The sequence below is a fragment of the Manis javanica genome, chromosome 1, assembly GCF_040802235.1.
Source record: "Manis javanica isolate MJ-LG chromosome 1, MJ_LKY, whole genome shotgun sequence".
NCBI classification, from domain to species: domain Eukaryota; kingdom Metazoa; phylum Chordata; class Mammalia; order Pholidota; family Manidae; genus Manis; species Manis javanica.
The window spans coordinates 82,813,296-82,834,166 of NC_133156.1; the positions used below are offsets into that span (position 1 = coordinate 82,813,296).

Here is a 20,871-nt window from a genome sequence, read left to right on the forward strand (position 1 = left end):
TGGCGGTGGTCAGACAACGCAGGAGACAGGCTACTTCGCTCAGGAAACGCGCATGCGTGCGGAACTATCACGTGTTCTGATGTCAGCGCGCCTGCGTTCGCCGGACTGATACTCTCAGCTTTCCGGGATCTTGGTGAAGTCTTAAGTGTTTTACGCCACAGATCGTGGAGTTTAGGGTCATTTTTCTTCAGGTTCCGTGGGTCTGGTTTTGGACTTCACGATGTACCACAACAGTAGCCAGAAGCGGCATTGGACGTTCTCAAGTGAGGAACAGCTGGCACGACTGCGGGCCGACGCCAACCGTAAATTCAAATGCAAAGCGGTAGCGAACGGGAAGGTGAGCGCTGCTGGCGGCCGTTCCCCGGACTCTAAGCTTGCGCAGCTGCTAGGTTCTCCGGCCCCGGATGCTTCCCGCACACCTGCCTTCCTCCCGTCGCTGCCCCCGCGGCGCGTAATGCGGGATCTATTCAATAAAAGGGCAAGCACGTTGTCTGGTGCTGAGTACAGAGGCTAACAACGCCGTACTCGCACCTTCCAGCAACATGGCGGAAAGACTTTTAAGATGCTAGGGTAGTGCGGGACGAGAGCCATTGCATTTGTCAAGAGGGGATGTTGGGGAAGACTTTCCGGTAGCGGATGCGGAGAGGATAAGGAAAGGGACAGGAGAGGCGGACAGAGCCACAGGTGCAGAGTGGGAGATTGGAAGGTGTGGGGCGGGGCCGCGGGATGCACAGCATCTTGGGTGGTGGAAGCTGGGTGAAACGTTGGGGAAGGTACACAGAAACTTGTAAGCAGAGAGTTTTACGATGATGAGATGGGGATCTTTTGAAAGATTTTGAACGGGAGATTAACATTATATTCTGTTACAGAAATGTTGAGTGGATTGTATAGGGCAGGGTGAAGGCAGGGATAGAGGAGACCTTCAGCACAAACTAATTTGACTGAAGATTGTTTTGACTATGGCCTGCCAGCCAAGTCCTTCCTGTTACAGCTCCCATTTCATCTGTTTACTCTTTTCTCAGACTCCTACCCATTCTTATCACAAGCTTCCTTCCAGCAAGTATTCCATGTCTAAGATAACTCCTGTGTTTCATAATCACTTAATTTTTGTGTGTGCTGGACAAAGTAGTACATATATTGTTTGTTTGCCAGGCACTTTTCTAAGTATTTAGCAGTGTTAGCTCATTAATCCTCATAAAATACCCCATGACGTAGATACCATTAATATACTTGCTCTACAGCTGAGGATACCGAGGTATGCAGAGATTGAATAACTTTTCAAGGATACATTGCTAATAAGGGACAGAGCTAGGGTTTGAACGCAAAGAATCTAGTCTCCGGAATTTAAACCACAATGCTATGCTGTCTCTATAAAAATAGCACCTGTATTAGTTTTCTAGGGCTGCCATAAAAAATGTACCACAAACAGGTGGATTAAAACAATAGAGTTTACCTCACAGTTCTGGAGGCTAGAAATCTGAGATTAAGGTGTTGGCTGATCTGTGCTCTGTGCAGCCTCCAGGGGAGGCCCCTTCCTTTCCTCTTCCCTTATGGTGACCCCAAGGGGTTCCTTTGCTTGTGGCAGCATAACACCCATCTTTGCATAGTGTTCTCCCTGTGTCTCTGTATCTCCCTGTGTCTCTGTGTCCCTGTGTCTCTGTATCTTCACTTGTTCTTCTTACAAGGACACTGCTCATATTGGATTAGGAGCCTACTCTACTCCAGTATTACCTCATTTTAACTAATGTCTACAGAGACCCTGTTTCCAAGTAAGTTAACATTCTGGTGTACTGGGGTTTAGGACTCTAACATAATGTTTATTGGTGGTTGTAATTAAACCAGTAACATCTAACAGATATTGCTGTAACCAGTAGTACTTATTTACCTTTAGTGTATTATGTGAAGCATTTTCAAAGATGGGTAAGATATTTTAAGGCTCAGAATTATCCTTGAGACACTTTGTGATTTTTACCACAACCTGTATAACTTACTGACTGAGAAATGGATATTGGAAGCCAACCATTGACCATGTATATCTTCTTTTTGATTTATAAATAATGACATCAAACCAGAACATACACAAACACTCCATCGTGATTGCTTAAACCTTAATGAAGCATATGTCCAACTGACATTCTGAGAAATTAAGTGATGATGTAGTTTCAGTTTATCAAATATTTTCCTAAAGCTATTTTGCATAATAATTATCAATTTGATAAAGAGAAAATGAGGTGTATATTTCTCTTTGGTTGAAGTTATAAACTAAAGTTAGTCTGCACAAAGAAAAATTATCTAAGATGACTTAATTCACTGAACTTTTATGTTAACATTTGAGCTAAAGGTTCTTCCAAATGATCCAATCTTTCTGGAGCCTCATGAAGAAATGATGCTGTGCAAATACTATGAGAAAAGACTGTTGGAATTCTGTTCGGTGTTTAAGCCAGCAATGCCAAGGTCTGTTGTGGTAAGTTGTGGTAGTGATGAGTATAATGTCCTTTAACTGACTTCTGAAATCTGACTTCTTCTAAATTTGTAACTCAGATCTCTAATCACTTGACTCAAAAATGCACCTTAGTTATATAAATATGTAATTTATACTTTTGAGTTTTTGTCATATATTTTTTAATAAATCCCTTAAATTGTGAATTCCTATATCATATCTTACGAAGTGTTTCAAGTCTCATTTCATAATCAAGAGCATTTGAGGTCTGCTAGACAGGTCCTTTCATCCTCATTTTATAGAGAAAGAAAAAATTAAATGACCCTCCGTGTTCTCTACTAATGACGTAGAACTGGGTCCAGAACACAGACTTACACTTTTTCTACTCTTATCACACACAGTGTTTGCTCTAATGCATTCATGCATCATTTCTAATCATATGCTCCAGCTGAAACTCATGCTGTAAGAAATTTTTGAACCTTGATTAGTATAAGCTGGAGATTCATCTTTGGGTAAAAAATTGTCTTGTGGTTATTTTAGGTTTATAGTTCCGAGGATGGCATTTGTGTGTGTGTTGTTTACTGAGGTGGGGCAGTGGAGAGGGTAAACAGGTAGAAATTTTTGGCTGCATGGATTTACACTGTCACTGTTCTTATTGTGTGTATTCTTGTTTATAGAAAATGAGCTGAGATTAAAAAGCTGAAAGATATAAAAAGGGGAAGGATTATAAGATTTTTTCCCCATATTACGTTTGTTGTGAAGATCAAATATGAAAGTCTGTCTTAATTGAAAGTCTGTCTTGAATTTTAAAGTTATTTAGGATAAATAACTTATAACCCAGTAGAGAATATCATCTAGGAAATGATCTCTATTTTTATAGTTGAAAAAAATTGGAGTATATTGAAAATACCAGGTCTGAAGTATTCATAGTGTTTTTTCAGTCTACAGACCTTAATCAGATAAAAAAATTGATGAAGAATTTTAGATATGCCTTATTAGTTTCTGTCTCCAGATATGGTTCTATTTTCTGATTTAAAAAAAACTATAACATGAGGTAATAGGTTTAAGTGATGAAGGTGAAGACACTGGATCATTGAACTGTTCTGTGGAATTTGTCTTCATACAGCAAGCTTATTCGTGATGGAGAGTTTTATTTCACATAAAATGACAAAACTAAACTTTTAAAATATTTAAAAGAAAATATTCTGTTTTTCTATAATAGAATATATTAATATTTATTTCACTGGTTCCAGCCAAATGAAGTTGTTAAAAGTACAGGCAAGTCTTAGTTGAATGCAGCCCCATCCCTTAATAGTTATGTGCCCTTGAACAAGACAGTTAACCTCACAGATACTCGTTTCCTCTTGTGAAGTGGAGATAATAGTACTTCACAAGCTGTTGTAAGGATTAAAATTAAATGGTAGTCTTGTGCTTGGTACAGGATATGGCACATGAGGTGCAGTCAGTGAATGATGGCTGCTGCTTCTGATGTTTAATTTGGCAGCCGTGGTTAGGGTATATCACAGATAAGGAGTAGGTTTAGAGAGAAGGCTTATTGCCCCAACTGCAGCATTCTGTCAGATGTATTTTACAACACCGACTAGCTTTGGACATGTGTATGTTTCTCTTTGAATTTTTAAAATTTGGGCCACTTTTGTTATTCTGAGTTCTAAAATACACACACACACACATGCATGCATGCACACGTGCGCGCGCACACACACACAACTTTTTAAAATTAAGCTAATGTTCATAGGAAGGATAACCCAGAGGGGGTGGGGAAGAACAGAGGGTCTTGTGGCTGTGACATTTCCATAGTAACACATCACTATTTTGATTAAAGAAGATGTGACAAGTTTTGGTGTTTTTGTATAGGTAGCTTATTCAAAAAAACCTTTAAAAAAGTTTTGTTTTTCTTTTTTTCTCAAAATCTAACATGTCATGTATGTGTGAATAGATTCTGATATATGTATTTTTAACCTTTAGGGTACAGCTTGTATGTATTTCAAGCGTTTTTATCTTAATAACTCAGTAATGGAATATCCCCCCCGGATAATAATGTGAGTATAAATCTCTCTAATGTATTGATTTTCATTCAAGGCCTTTCCACAATTTGAGCATGTGTGTGAAAAAATGATCCCCCAATACAGGGTAATTTAGACTTCCATTCTCTTCTGAACTTAAGATCCCTCCTTATACTCCTTAGGTATTTATAGTACTTCCTATAATACTGCTGACATCTGAACTTCAATTGAACTTGTTCAAATTCAGAATCTGGTTTTCTCAAACTAGTTCCATAATACCCTTTCTGTTACTGGCACCTTTTTCCTTCCAGTTGCTCCGTATGATGATTTGTGGTAACTACCTCACTTTTACACCCAGTCAGTTGACACGTCTTCCAACTCCATGTTCATTTCAGTTGGACAAAGGTCTGTTCCTTTTTTGCTCTCTGCTAAGCACTGTGCTTCTCACTAAAGATGGAATCAGTGTGACACTCATCAGAACGCTTACTGTCGTTCACACTGTCCATGTTTATTTCTCCTGTTTTTCATTTCCATTTCTACCAGGCTGGGTCAGGCGTTTATTACTTCTAATTTTGATTTTTGCGGTAATTTTATTACTAGTTTCCCACCGAAATTTATGGTAGTAGCCATGAGCATTTCATAGGTTTGTTACTGAGGTAATCCTCTGAATATACTTGGAGACTTGACCTGGTGGCTTTCCACTATATTCCTTCAACCTACCTTTCTTCCCATGCTCATATGGTACATATGTGTGTATTTTTTTCTCTTCTATTTACATTTCATGAAGTACAGAGTACTCTTATTCCTCAGTTATTTTGTTTTTCAAGATATTTAGGATGAACTGTATGAGTTTGCCCTTAGGTCAATTATGGTTGCATATTTTGGCAATATTAATGTGGTTCAACCTAATTTTATGGTCTCCTGATGGATAGAAAGTTTGAATAGGTATAAGAAACCCCCCCCTTTTTTTTTAAGTAAATATCCTGTGATTTCTAGCATAATCAATTGTGAATATTAGATAATTTTAGGATGTACTTTTAGAAATAAATTATTTAGATTATTTAGATATTTCTCAAAGTAACACTGATATTTTTTTTTTTTCTCTAGGCTCACTTGTGCATTTTTGGCCTGCAAAGTAGATGAATTCAATGTGTCTAGTCCACAGTTTGTTGGAAATCTACGGGAGAGCCCTCTTGGACAGGAGAAGGCACTTGAACAGATTTTGGAATATGAATTACTTCTTATACAGCAACTTAATTTCCACCTTATTGTCCACAATCCTTATAGGCCATTTGAGGGCTTTCTCATTGATTTAAAGGTAATCTTGTTGCTATAAAGTAAACTAGTAAAGTGTACTCTTTCATTATTATTCTTTAACCAGAAGCTCCAAAATTGTACTGTAGTCATCCTAATTGTTACAACATGGGCACAGCTAAAATGTGAGTTTGGCTTGGACCTCTGGGGTATTAGTTCTCCAGCTTTAGTGTGCGTCACAGTCACCTGGAGGGCTTGTTAACTCTTATCGTTGGGCTGCAGTTCCAGAGATGCTGATTTAGTAGATCTACAGATACTGGTCCAGGGATCATAATGAGGACCAGTGTAAGTTTAGAGTAATGCTTTTAAAGACTTGAGATCTTCTGACTCTGAAGTATACTGTCATAGATCTGATTTAAAGAACCATAACTTTTAAACTAGAGGATTGCTAAGTGCCTTCTATTTTTCATGCATTGTGATTTCAAATGAATATGTAGGCATAAAAAGTGAAAGTAAATAAACACTGGCAAAAGCAATTAAAATTTTCTTCTTTGGGCCCTGAAGGATTACTTGGATAGAGGGACTAAAGTAAAACAGAAGCCACAAACTGGTTCATTCAGCTCAAGTGAGTGGCAAAATTTGGGTACCTTCTGTATGCCAAACATTGTGCTTGAGGATGTAGCCAGAACAAGATGGAACAGCCACAACTCTCAGTGGCCTTACAATCAAGTGGGAAAGACAATCACATATTCAGTGTGCTAAGTGTTTCAGAAGGGGAAATAAAGGATGCTTAGAAGGAGATAGCAAATTGAGAGGAAGAAATGACATTAGGAGAATGTGTCATTTAAAGTACAATTCAGAGCAAGAATAGGTAAAAGAGACCTTGGTCAGAAAGACTTACTTGGTAAAAGGACCAGAGTCAGAAAACTGGTGTGCTAAATAACCTAAACAACATAGGTATAGAGGAGAAAGACTGCACAGTGTGCTGCCTGGATGGGTGGCAGTGTCTAGACTGGAGGTGGTGGTAATAAGTTTGAATAGAGCAATGGGAAGCCAATGAAAGGTTTAAGTCTGGAAGAGTGGGATAATTAGGTTTGTAGCCTTAAAAAAAATGTTGGCAAGCTCATGCATCAGTCTACAGTGATACTTATTGCACATCTATGTGTCAGGCATAATGTGGAGAATGGATTAAAATGGATGAAGGGATACCAGTTAAGATGCTGTTAGAGTGGTCTGGGAAATAGGTGATTTGACTCAGGTGGTGGCATGGGTACAGAGAGAGCTTCCTGGACTTAAGAAGTAATAAGCTGAATCAGTAGATCTTAAGAATTGATTGTATATACAGAGTGAGGACAAAGGGGAAACCCCTGGTTTCCTGACCTGAGCATATAGGTAAATGGTGGTACGCTTAACTAATAGAGGAAACAATGGCACAGGAGAGATGTGATGGTGGAGGTGTGGGAGGTGGTAAATTTGGTTTTAAACATGAATTTCCACTGCCTGCAAGACATCCAGGTAGGAAGTCATTTGTGTCCATAGTCAGAGAAAATAGCTAGGCTGGAGGCATAGATCAGGGTGTCATGGCCCCTGGAAAATCTAATGTGAACTGGCCATGAGGACCATGTAAAGGACAGTTAGAGAAATAAAAGGATCTAGAGAGGAGACAGAAGAACATCCATAGGACTAGGACTTTTTGGAGAAGTGAAGGGAAGTAGATTACTTGTAGAAGATGAGCATGGGTGACTCACCAATCCTGCTTAGAATTCAGGCAAAGTAAAAGTAGATGGAGAATACTTGCTAGATTTAGTGCCAGAAAGGTCATTTGTGATCTTGGTGAAATTAGTGTCAAGACTGGAAGAAGAAAGTAGATTGGAGCTGATTGGAGAATGAATAGAAGGTGAGAAAACAAGTATGATAACTTGGAGTAAACAGTTTGTCTTTGAAGTGGTGAAAGATGATGGGATGACTGAGAAAATGGGAAAACTACCAGAGATAGAAGAAAGGGACAGTTTAATGTTTTACTTTGTGGAAAAAAACTAATGCAGAGAACTAGTAGGGAAAGCTTAAAGAAAAAACAATGCAGCTCAAGTTTCTCTTTGGAGTAAGGTAGAAATGGCTGGCATGGAATTCAAAGCATGACAGAATTGGCCTCAGAATAATAGCTCTAGATAGAAAGAGGAAAGCACAGGTGAGGACAGAGTTATGCCTGGAGGTTGGTGATGGCAGTAAATAAAGGATGTCTGTCTTTTCAAGAGCAGAGATCATTTTCCGAGAGTGGAGTTTCTGAGAATTATCAAAGACATTGTGACAGGTCAAAATGTTTACAGCCATAAGAAGAAAACAAATCCTACCATTTGCAACAACATGGATAGAGCTAGAGGGTATTATGCTCAGTGAAATAAGCCAGGCAGAGAAAGACAAGTACCAAATGATTTCACTCATCTGTGGAGTATAAGAACAAAAGAAAAACTGAAGGAACAAAACAGCAGCAGAATCACAGAACCCAAGAATGGACTAACAGTTACCAAAGGGAAAGAGACTGGGGAGAATGGGAGGGGAGGGAGGGATAAGGGCAGGGAAGAAGAAAGGGGGTATTATGATTAGCATGTATAATGTGCAGGGTGGGGGAAAGGGGAGGGCTGTGCAACGCAGAGAAGACAAGTAGTGATTCTACAACATCTTACTGTGCTGATGGACAGTGACATAATGGGGTTTGTGGGGGGGACTTGGGGTAAGGGAGAGACTAGTAAACATAATGTTCTTCAAAAAAATAAAAAGAAAAAAAAACTGAGGAAACAAAAGCCTCCAGACTTTATATATAAAAAAATTTATAAAGTGGAAAAAAAAATGTTTAACATAGTCACTGAAAAACAGGAGAGCGTTTTCTCTGGAACATTATTATAGCTGGGCAGTGTAGAGAGCCCTGCTGAGGTCAGTGAACTTGAATTTATAGAAATATTACCAGATGACCTGGCTGTATTTTCTCTAGCAGTACCCAGAAGTCTGGGTATAGTTGCAAAGCAGGTTCTGTTGGCAGAAATGTGTTGGCAGCATGTTAGGGCAGGGAATTCAGTAGAGAAACGAGGACTAGTGGACACTGATGAGCACATAGAGGGATAAGGGACCAAAGGTTCTGAGGAAGTTGAAGAACAGCTGTGAAGTAATTGAGCAAATGTACAGGGAGACAGAGCACTGTGGTCAGAGTGGAATGCCTGAGTTCGTCATATTAGAGGTCAGGCATTTTAGGATAATGACAAGATCTACAAGTGACTGTACAGTTGACTCTGGATATTTTGTTCAGAGTATAGAAAGGATTTCTTACTGTTTGGGATTGGATTGGGCTGTGGATATCTGGAATCTGTTTAGGTTTTAGGGTTGATCTTAATGGATGAGAAGACTTGTCAGGAAATATGGGATCTTCCATATATTTTGGGCATGTCTAAAAATAATTGGGAAATCAAACCAAGATTCATTTACATTTATTTATTCTCAGAAGTAAACTATAAGTTGAAGGAATTTCAAATAAAAAACTAAGATGGTGCTTTGGTTCCTAATGTGACCTTATATCTGGATCACCTGGATTGCCTGGGAAGCATTTACCAGGGATTAAATATTTCTTAGGTTGACTTCAGACCCAGTCGAGTCTCTAAGAGCCTTCTTTCCCCTTCTTTCTCAGGTGAAAAGGGCAAAGAGAGGGATCAACAAAAATCAGAATAGTGCAAAATACTATACTGGGAACTTTACATATATTATCTTAGAGCATATATTTCTTACTATGGATTGTGTCCAGAAAAGTTTGAAAGCCACTGTGTAGAAGATTTCTAAAACATGCAGAATTTATTGATAGCACTTTGGCTACATTTTCATGCAGAGTACAAAACAGTCTACATGAATGATTATTTGTTGTTGCTGGGATGTTACTTCTATAAAAGAATCCTGTATTAGGCACTTCCTGGTTCATATAAAATACTTTTAAACTATGATTACTCCACTGACTCCTCACTCCTCAGAAGTGATAACATTTGTAAACTTTCTTTCTAGACTCGCTATCCCATGTTGGAGAATCCAGAGATTTTGAGGAAAACAGCTGATGACTTTCTTAATAGAATTGCATTGACAGATGCTTACCTTTTATATACACCTTCCCAAATAGCCTTGACTGCCATTTTATCCAGTGCATCCAGAGCAGAAATTACTATGGAAAGGTATTAATTTGTGTTTTAACCTAGATCAGACTCACTCACTCAGTTTATTCCTTCCTGGGGTCTGAGGTTTTAAGGTTCACTTTGTGACTATAGATCTCCTATGGTTGGGAGGTTGGTGAAGGCAAGTGAGGGAAACACATGAAACCATCTTTTAGGGAAATCTTTAAAAACTGAGTAAGATACCTTTGAGTGAAGAGGATCCACTTATGACTAAAGTAGAAGGAAATTGTGATTTTCAAAAGACCAGTGTAGCTGTCAGTATATTGGCAAATTGAGTTTTGTGAACTGGTAAGCACCATGAGTGCAGCAAACATCTGCCTTGTTTTATTATTGTTCTGCTGTGGAGAATGTGGGGCATATAGAATCAGTAAAGATTTGCTGAACAAATATTACTTTGGGGAATGTCCAAATGAACTGCAGTTGAGCTCTAGATAGAAATAGCTGGTCCGTAATGCACACTGAAAACCAGGCTCTGTGATAAGCACTTCACATGAATTAAACTCACTTGATTCTTACAACAGTATCTTGTACACAGATAATTGAATGCTACTTATTACCTTTTTCATTTACAGCTAAAACACATGCTAGCAGCAAATTAGGCTTTAAAATTTTTACATTTCTCTATGACTTGGAGTTTTGATTTTGTTCCTAGAAATAGCTGAGGAAGAAAGATGATAAAACTTTCTCAACTTACTGTTCTATGTGTTTATAATCCTTCATAATTTCAAAATTCACTGATATGTTGGCAGCAAGATATTAAAAACTTTTTCAGTACTACATTTGTGGTGGTGATCTGTGATCAACAATTATGACTAGCTGAAAGCTCAGATGATGGTTAGCATTTTTTAGCAATGAAATTTTTAAGGTGTTTTCCTTTTTTTAGACACAATGCCATCAATAAACTATAGTATAAACATGACTTATATGCACTGGGAAGCCAAAAATTTCATTGGAATCACTTTATTGCGGTGGTGGTCTAGAACCAGCATTGTCTTTGAGGTGTGCCTGTACTGCCCCAGCCATCACTGATGATGAAATGAACATGGAGGAAAATTATAATTTTATAATTTATGTCATATTTTCTCAAGACCCTGCATATGTTCAATAAATCAAAACTTTCCTTTCTTTACCAGTTACTTAACAGAAAGTCTGATGCTGAAAGAGAACCGAACTTGCTTGTCACAGTTACTAGAGACTATGAAAAGTAAGTAAAACAGAACACTTTATAAAATATTTTTCTATTAAAAAGCTACTTTCTAAATAAATACCATCTTGGTATAACTTGAGAAAATTTAGATTATTGATTACTTTCGTTGAATTATTATATCATGGAGGTCTGAAGGATATGTTGATGGAGAACAAATCAAAGGTACATGAGAGGAAGTAGTTTTCACACACATAAAATTTACCAAGAAAATGAAAATACCAGATTCGGAAAGGGCTGACATCAAAGCCGGGTCCCTTTGAAGTGTAGACAGATACATGATAGGAACAGGAAAGGTCTAAAGGGCAATATTTAAATTGGAGCTTCTATTTTGAAGATGAATCAGCTTTAACTAGTTAATAAGTCATGTGCTAGTCATTTTATTAGTTGATACTACAAAAGGCATGGTTATCAATGGGGTGTGATTTCTGCAGTACCTGGAGAAATTTTTGGATGCCACAAGTCTTGGGGTGGTAGTGGCTGCTACCAGCATCTCATGGTTGGGGGTAAGAAGGCCACTGAACACAAAATTCATAGTTTATCCTCTTGGTAGGCTGAAATATGGCTCCCCGAAAGATAACCATGTCCTAATCCCTGTAACCTGTCTGTGACTATTACCTTGCATGGCCAAAAAAATAAAAGTCTTTACAGATGTGATAAAGTTAAGGATCTTAAAGTGGGAACATTATCTTGAATTATCCAGGTAGGGCCTGAATGCAATCACAAGAGTACTTATTAGAGAAAGGCAGAGGGAGGTTTGGTACAGAGAAGGCAATGTGAAGACAGAGCAGAAAGAGATGTGAAGATGCTGGCCTTGAAAATTAGAGTGATAGGGCCACAAGCCAAGGAAATGCTGGCCGCCACCAGCAGCTGGAACCAGGGCAGGAATGGGTTTCCCCCAGAGCCGCCAGAGAGAATGGCCCTGCCAGCACTTTGATTTTGGCCAGGTGAGTCTGATTTCAGACTCCTGGGCTTTGGAACTGTAAGATTATCCATTTCTGTTGTTTTAGCAAAGCCTTACTAAGTGTGTGTTCGTATTTAGTAGCAGCCTCAAGAAATTTAATGCTCATTCACAACAAAGAATAATCCAGCCCAAACTGTCAACACTGGCATCTCTGAGAGACCCTGTTTTAGTGGTTGAGTAGAAATCTTCACTTAACTGATTGTATAGATTAGCCAGCCCTCACCATTCTTCACTCGTTCCTTCTTATCCATGTCACACTAAACGCTCACGACTACTAGAGTTCTTATCAGAATTAAAAGTCGATCGTGTTTTCCCTAAAAATTCTTATGCCAGTTGCCCTTGTTAGTTAAATTTGTGGTTTAAATATTGAATAGACCAATAGAATAAGAGATTGAAGATCTTGTGCTTGGATGATAGTAGTAAATAGGTATGCTTTTTATGTTTTAGTTTTAAAAGCTAACATAATTCAGGTATCATTTCTTGATTCTCTGACTGAAATGATCTTGAGGGCTTCTCTTTGAGAATGATGATTTGTGATTTATGAAATCATAGAACTGCAGGTCTAAAGTTACACCACTAGAGGGTACACTTCCAAAGCTAATTGCATTTTGGCTGTAGATATTTAAGGTGGTGGCATTTAATAGTTAGAAGGAGCCTTAAAGATAGCTGACTGCTCATATTATAGCTGACAGTTGTTACTGATTTCTTCTCAGTGCCATTACTTCACTTATTTTAATACAAAATAAAAATAGCTCTTGATACTCAGAACTTTAATGATCTTAAGGTATATTATCCATAATTACTTGGAACAAAGCTATTGTCCTAAGGGTGTTGTGGAGTCACAAGTATTAATTCAGTTGAAAACACTGCTTTATTTGCATTATATAATAAGGCTGTAGCGTAGTCACCCATTTGGAGCATGTGGCGGCTAATAAGCGATGGTTATCTCATTATTCCTGTAATAAATCTTGAGATTTATATTCTTTAGTTTATTGTAGTTTAGTAACACAAACATACCAGGTGGAGAATTTTTCTGTAATTATAAAGTCCCTGATGTAATGGTTTGCTTTTAGTCTAAAGAGGACATTTTGTTCTTGGTGATGCTTCATTGTATAGGTTCTGCATTTTGTTAAAGCAAAGGACCATTGACATATTTTTACTAAGCATCCTCCCTTTATTACCTATTATGTAATGATTTCCTTTATAAGCAAAATGTACACTCTTGGCCTGCCAGCTAGCTATAGGCTAGAATGTTGTGAATATGGTTGGTTTATAGCCTTCTAACAAGTAAAAAGTGACTATGGTAGGACTTAACTGACAGGATTGTACCAGCCTGCTTATCTTTATGCTGTACGTGTATTGGCCAAGCTGCAGACAACTCTCCCAACCTGAACTACAAGTATGGTGTTCACTGGATTTTAATGTAGAAAAATCCTATTAATAATAATCACATTCCAAGAATCTGTTATTACCGGTCGTATAATAAGATGGGAAAATATTATTCAACTCTCTTATGAGAACTTTTTATTTAGTATAAATCCTTCTTTTATTTCCACATAGGTATGAGAAACTTGGTAAAAAAATATGAACCACCAAGATCTGAAGAAGTTGCTGTTCTAAAACAGAAGTTGGAGAGATGTCACTCTGCTGAGCTTGCCCTTAACATAATCACGTAAGTAGATGTGACGGTGTTATATTCAAGGATAGATGTGTTATTGGGTCCAACTGGTCCGTAAAGTAAATCACTTAATTGGTAAATGTTTGCACACTTGGGATAACTGACATCCAACTGGGTTTTTTTGAGTGGACATTTCGGACAGGATTAAACATGAATAGTTTGGCTTTTATAGTAAAGTTTGTACCTGCGTGACTAATGTGTTTTCACTTGCAGGCTCTGTCCCGTTCTTATTTTTTGGGATCCCACAGGAGCCTTCCTAGGGAATCCCTGAACTTCTTAGCTTTTAAATCTTTGGGTTCTTTGTAGGTCTGATATTTTATCTGAGGAACAAGCAAGTATACTGTTCAAGTTAGCTAGAGTAGGGAAACTTGGCATATTTTCTTTCCGTGGTAAACTATATTGAAAACGGAACCAGAAGAAAAATACGCTGTTAGAACTCCTTTTGCAGCCATGAGGAACACCTATCATGTCTCTTACTGATTTGTAGGCTGGATGTGTAAATCACCATACTCAAGCTCTTTATGCTTTGCAAATTGAGAATCTACTTAAACAGTTGGGGATATGGGCAAGTAATAGGAATGGTAAAACTATTTGTTTTCTATTTTTCTGTGGAATGCATTCCAATTCAGAAATTCTACTTCATTTGTAAACATTAGTGGGAGTTAGCTCTGGCATCTTACTGTTAAGATGCATTTGAAATGTTTTTGATGTCTGTAATTGGTGAGTGTATGCTATTAGATAATATGTGAGAAGTCAGAACAGCACCCCAAGGCCTTCAGATCAGGTACACAGGACTCAAATTCTTCAACTATATAGTTGTAGTAGGAGACTATCCAAGGACTTATGCAGTATGTAGAACATGGGAGTTTAAAAATTAAAGCTTTAACTGCAAAGCATACCTTATATAGAACTGAAAATTGGTAGATTTCACTCCTGGGTTTCAGTGGTAACTGAGGAATGAAGGAATGGTTATAGAGAAATAAATGTTGACTTGAATAAATGAAGTATTGTCGTACTAATTATGTTTCTTCACATTGATTTGGAAATTGGCTTAGACTCAGAGTTGACAAACTGAACTGTAGGCCAAATTGGGGCCACTGCGCATTTTTAGAAAGTTTTACTAGAACACCCACTGTTTGACATATTGTCTGTGAATGTTTTCACACTACAGTTGAAGAGTTTGGTAGCTGTGACAGAAACTGTATGGCCTCAAGGTATAAAATATTTACTATCTGGCCCTTAAAAGGAAAATTTAGCAGCCTCCAGATTAGACCCTTCTAGATATGTAACTGAATGGGCCATATCCCTAATTGCCAGAGTTTATATCTTCAAGTTACTGTCATTTTTGTAGGGTGCCAAGCAAATTCTGTTTCTCTGAGTACTTGAGAGATGCTTCTCAATGTGTAAAGGACTGTTTTTTCTTAAGCTGCATTACAGACATGCTTTTGTAAAATAAAATAAACATTACGAGGAAAATGAAATAAAATAGACAAAACAGAAGTGTAAAGTTTTTAGATTCAACAGTCAAAATTAATCAGATTGCTATAAAAGTTTCTAAACAATCTCTGTACTTGGGTCTTTGCATGCTGGAAATAGTTCATAGACTAGCAGGTCCATGGACCACACTTACAAGCACTACTTTAGGATATTTGTTTTCCTTGGTCTGTAAAATTCTTCTTTCTTTTTTATCACACAATAATAAACTATATTATTGTTGTTTAAGTCAGTCAGTGCAGGTAAACCAAAATCCCTTTGATCAAAACCCAAATCCCAGTTGAGAACTTAAAATAGTTGGTATTTCTCATTGCCAACATTCCTCTGCATAAGTGTTGTGTATGAAACCAAGTTTGGTTTTTTTCATTAATGTTTTCATATATATTGTACAACACTAATAGTGTCAATCTTTAACTTTTCCCTGTCCAGGTGAGAAAATAACATCACACTGATATTTTAATTTGCATTTCTCCTATTCTGAGGCATTGATGTTTCTATGTTTAAGTGATCTGCATTTTTTCTGTATTGCTTCCTAAGAACACTTATCCAATTTTCTGACATCTTCTTGATTTGTAGTTCCTTATATTTTTTTTAGTCATCTTTGTATATGTATCAGATATCTTCTTCCATATCTTTCACTTTGTAATACATAGGAAATTTGTCTTTCCCTGTTTCTACACCTGAATACCTTTTCTTACGTCACATTAATCTGCATTTTATTTTGCCTTCTGTTCAACTGTCAAAACCACTTAAAACTGAATGATGTGAGGTAGAAGTCTCCTATTTTTCAAATAAATAACCTGTTATGCCAGCCATCTTAAAATATTTCATAAGTTTCCCTATTTTAAAAGCTCTTTCATTACAGATTAAATTCCTGTATATACATACTTGTGTTTTGCCTACCTGCTCTGATCCCTGATCTGTTTATAATTCTTTGGTAACATACCCTTTGAATTGCCATAGCTTTTATATATATAGTATGTTTGTAGTATATTATAGATGTAAATAACTGAGACAAGGTCCCTACACTTTCTTTTCAAATCTATTTTGCTATTTTTGCATAATCTTTTCCAAGCCAGAGTTGGACTTGACAAGTTCCATTAAAATGTTTATTAGGATTTTAATTGGAATTGTATTGAATTTAAAGATCGGTTTGAAAGATACTGTCTTTCTCTTCATAATTCGTCTCTTCGCATTGACGGAGGCTTTGTTCTTCGGCAGACCTGTGATATTTCAGACAGCCTTGCTAGTTTGTTTTACAGTTTCTGTGGACAGTCTTCATTGCTTATTGATGGTTGCTTAATTACAGAAAAAAGAGGAAAGGCTATGAAGATGATGATTATGTCTCAAAGAAAGCCAAACATGAGGAGGTATGTTTTCCAAAGGTAAATTTTAAGCTATTCTTGGACATACTGGTGTGACCGTCTTGTTAAGATTTTATTATTCCAGGATGCAGGTCTTTTTGAAAGCCTTCCTTTTTTGTGTTACATTGCCCTGTTTTGTACGTTGCTCATTATTACAGAGATTTTTCTCACTTCTCGCTCAGCCTATCCTGAAGCAATACAACCATTAATTGATGAAGAATCCTTCCTGTGGTCACAGAAAGCAGCAGGGGCATACATACAAGCTAGATTTCTGCTTTGTTTAACTCTCCAAGGATTCTTCTCCTACCCTTAAAAAAAAAAAAGTAGTACCTGGCAAATCACATGAATAAGAGGCAGAAGGTCACAGCTGTAACTTTTATTCCTGTCACTGGAGTAGTCTGGTGAGATCATGCCATATTACTCTAAGATTAAAACTACCACATGTTTAATTAATTTATTTACCTTCTATAATCAGCATTGCTAAAAGAACATTTTTTTCTAAAGAGAGGCAAAGAAGTAAACAATAGTGGCTATGCTTTAGTATAATGTTATCCTTACTGTATTTTCTTTCCTTCTCAGGAAGAATGGACTGATGATGACCTGGTAGATTCTCTATAACCGATGGAAACTGATTTGTCAATGCTGACTTAACCAACAGAAGGACGAAGTGTATTTGGCATTTAACTTTATTTAAAAATGAAATGCGAAAGCATCAAAATATATTATACTTTTCTATTTATGTTATTTAAAGTGTTTTCCTTTCAGAGTAGCTTTATATGAAATAAGATCTTCAAAGAAGTGGGAATAGCATCTGGCCCCCAATGACTAATATTAAATTTGTCTTTCTATAGTAGTCAGTCAAATTTAAGCTGTTACTTATTGGCCTATATTGCTTTAAACAAAATGCATTAAAAGCAAACCTATCCATTTTAGGAAAAGGCACCACAAAACTTAGTTTTTAACCTGCTAAGGAAATGTTTTTTTGTCCTGCAGAAACGTTCATAAATGTCATTCTGATGTATTTAGCTGTTAGTGTGTTACTGCTCAGCTACAGAAAACTAGACACCCATGAATAATGTTATTTTCTTCAGTTATCTGAAAACATTTCCAAATGGATTTTTAAAAAAAGAAAAATCAATATGCATTCTTGAGTAATTAGATGAGTAGGTTTTAGCAAATTATATATTGTATAATAATTAACCTATTACATTACATAAATGAATCCATATAAATAGATATGTTCAAAAAAAATTGAAATTGAGATGAACTGATATAAAAGCAGACTGTGGGACCGAATTACATGGGTATGAATCGTGGCTGCCTCTACTTCACTTTGTGATCTTGATTAAGTTACTAATGCTCTGTGCCAGTTTCCCAAGGGGGAAAATAATGCCTACTTCTCCCAGGATTAATTAGAATAGTCCCTGCTGCATATACTAAATATTCAGTAAATGTTAGCTATTACAGTATTTGTTCAATTATTTAACTGATTTTTTTCAGTCTCTAAATTGGAATCAAATTATAAATATCTGTTGAATTTTTTTTGGAAAACTGGGATGAAGGAATTCTGGAAAAGTCAACTGCACTGAATATAAGTTTTACAGATAACTCTTCTCAGTGCCAGTGCGTCCTATTAATATAAGGACCATTTTTTTAACATCTCAGTATTTGACAGCAATATTTACTGTATGCATATTCATATTCTTTATTGAGTTTTTGGTTTAGTTTCCTTCTAAAATTCCTGAAATGTGATTTTATGAAAGAGTGGGAAGCAGTTGGAAGTTGATGTCCTCCAGTGCAGTTCAGGTTAAGTAGAGTGCTGCTGGGCTCTACATAGAATTGCCAACTGTTCATAATTTATCTCATTTCTCTTTTAGGTCACTAAACTTTGGCATTAGAGCAAGGTCCACATTTCTCTGAAAAATTTCCTACCCAGCCCTTTAAAAAAAAGTTTTAGAGATTTTATTTCATCATTGACCAGCTAATAATTACTGCAAGGCCTAAAAAGGTAAATAACAAGTTTCCTATTCTACCTTAAAAGATAAACATATTGTCAAGATATAAAAAGAGGATGTCTTTACATTTGTGGGTTTTTGTTTTTGTTTTTTAATAACAAGAGTGAGGAGCATCTCAGCTTGAGAAATAGCCAGTAGGTCAGTATGGCTGAAGACGGAGGTGTGATTTATGGGAGAGCCAACTTGCCCAGCAGTGGAATTTGGATACTTTTGCATATTACTGACATGCTTTTAGAGATGTCACTAGTCCATATCCTTCTGGTCTACTAGCAGACACCAAGGAAGGCGACCAAATAGGATACTACTGTGGTAGTCCAGCTAAAAGGCAGGAGGGATGGATAAGAGAGGAAAGTAAGAGGATACAAAAGGATACAGACAAGAAGGGAAAAAACAGAAAAGAGTTGACATCAAGGAAAAGAAGGTGGTATTGAATGTTTTGTTATGATTCAACTGTGATGGCACCCATGTCGGGTGTAGCTGCCTCCACAGGAATACAGCCTTTAATTACTTAGTACTACATACTAAGTTTGGAAACCCTCCATTATTTTTGTGTTTTTTTTCGTATATTTTAAACAGCAGTGGGAGATAGTAAAGTGTTGCTCTCAGAATCTAGGCCTTGAGAAATTTTTTTCTTATGTTGGGAAAGGCTTTTCTGCCACATTTTGTATGACTTCTCTCCCCTGCACCATTATGGTTTTTAAAAAAAGACCATTAGCCAAAAATATGACTTGAAGACATCTTCTCCCTGGGCCTTGCTCTGGTTCTAAATTTGAACTGCCCTTTATAAAGGAGGGAGAAAATAATGAAATTAACTGCTTAGCTGTATTTAGACATCAGTAATTTTCAAGATATCCCTTTGTTTTATTTTAACTTAGCTCTTGTGAATACTTCACAAAAATACATATACAGAAGCAAATAAATCTATACATAACAAACAAACTAAATATCCAGCAGATACAAGTAGTCACAAGTTCAAAGATGGATAACTGTTAAGAGGCTGCTGATGAGGTTGGTTGAATAATTAAAAAAAAAAGTTCAATGTGGAATAAAAGCATTCTAGGGTTTTTTTCCCTTAAAAAAACATGTAAAAGAAATTGGTAATCTATAAAATGGATGAATGGGTAACTAACCAGTACAACGACCAATAATATTTATTGAATTCAAACTATTTACTATTGTAAACATTTAACAGAAGCATTATGAAATCTAAATACAGTCTTTGATAATTCCAACAAAATAAGTGGTATGTTTAAAAAATAAAGCTGATGAGCAATAGATCCATTCTGTATATTTTCTTTCAACAAGTTCCAGCAAGAGAGAAATAGCACAGTATTTTTAAAAAGTATACAGCAAAGATTGTTCCCGTTATAATGGCAAACTCTGGAAACTGTAAATACAAATAGTCATTGAACAGTCAATCGGTCATATTCCTAATCAGGAAGGAGTTGTTAGTTATAGAACAGTCTGCAATCCAGTTGTTTTATGCTCATTTGTCAATAGAGAATGCTTCTTCTTGTCAGTTGGGTTTAGTTTTTCCTTTCCAAGAGACAGAAAACTTTGGCAATTGAATGTACTGAAAATATATTTTCCAAGTTTAGGAGTACAGTTAGAGCATTTTGTTGTGTGAAGGTGATCTGTACACCAAGGCTCAGAGGTTGGTAAAGATTGATTCCATATCTGGAAAAAGTGCAAATATCCTGCACAGATAGCTTACAAAGTTGCTGCTGGCACACTTATTCACCAGCAGAATCTTGGATTTGTTTTTTTGCATAGCTCACACATCACTGGAATGTGGAAAGGTGTGCTATTTTTTGGCAAGAGCAAAGAAGACATCATACTGATGAGATTTACCATGTAGGTCATGCTGAATCCATGCAGAACACGTGGGTGAAGGCTGCTACCTGACGTCATTTGTTTTTGTATATTGGTTTTGTTTCTGTTGAAGCAGTTCTGTTATAGCTAGAAGCTTTTTCAGTACATGCTAGATAAGGAAAAATAGTATGAACATAATTAGTAAATAAATGAAAGCCTGGTTAGAAATTTCAAGGGTAGGAACCTGGATTTGAAAAAAGTCCTATTAACTCAAAGAAATTCATAAAATATTACCATTCTACTCAAATCATAAAAATTTGTTAGTGCACAAAAATATCTCGACCAAAATATATTAAGAACCAAGTGAAGAGAAATTCATTTGTGTTTGGTGTTCTCATAACTACTTAGGCCAGAACA

At 36.7% G+C, this 20,871-nt stretch overlaps 2 protein-coding genes across 11 annotated transcripts in view; one reads left to right on the top strand and one right to left on the bottom strand.

The window, feature by feature from the left end:
- Positions 1-58: 58 nt before the first annotated feature.
- CCNH (cyclin H) lies at positions 59-20,745 on the top strand. Of its 9 annotated transcripts, XR_001852455.3 has the most exons (11): positions 59-337; positions 2,336-2,464; positions 4,427-4,500; positions 5,572-5,782; positions 9,760-9,923; positions 11,057-11,127; positions 13,652-13,763; positions 16,573-16,648; positions 17,207-17,296; positions 18,505-18,635; positions 20,416-20,745. XR_001852455.3 is itself a non-coding variant. In XM_037012178.2 (10 exons), exons 3-10 carry the CDS (start codon positions 2,384-2,386, stop codon positions 17,243-17,245), a joined length of 828 nt encoding a protein of 275 aa, XP_036868073.1. In that variant the 5' UTR covers positions 67-337; positions 1,686-1,769; positions 2,336-2,383; the 3' UTR covers positions 17,246-17,371. The 9 variants fall into 9 exon arrangements, 6 of the variants coding, with proteins under 6 accessions (XP_017511578.1, XP_017511581.1, XP_017511580.1 ...); XR_001852454.3 differs by lacking the exon at positions 20,416-20,745 and having other exon boundaries at positions 18,505-19,917; XR_005059652.2 differs by lacking the exon at positions 20,416-20,745 and having other exon boundaries at positions 16,573-16,633; positions 18,505-19,917.
- Positions 19,480-20,871, bottom strand: part of RASA1 (RAS p21 protein activator 1) — a 117,030-nt gene continuing 115,638 nt past the window's right edge. For both annotated transcript variants that reach the window (XM_017656088.3, XM_073234377.1), the window contains exon 25: positions 19,480-20,623. In XM_017656088.3, coding sequence (XP_017511577.2) covers positions 20,540-20,623 — 84 coding nt within the window. In that variant the 3' untranslated portion in view covers positions 19,480-20,539. The remainder of the gene's footprint in view (positions 20,624-20,871) is intronic.

What these genes read in the sequence shown, in the direction of transcription:
- CCNH (XM_017656089.3), top strand. Translation starts at nt 221, where the DNA reads ATGTACCACAACAGTAGCCAGAAGCGGCATTGGACGTTCTCAAGTGAG. An exon ending in TATCCCCCCCGGATAATAAT is followed by an intron (nt 4,501 to 5,571) that starts GTGAGTATAAAT and finishes TTTTTTCTCTAG; the next exon opens with GCTCACTTGTGCATTTTTGG. An exon ending in CTTGCCCTTAACATAATCAC is followed by an intron (nt 13,764 to 16,572) that starts GTAAGTAGATGT and finishes GCTTAATTACAG; the next exon opens with AAAAAAGAGGAAAGGCTATG.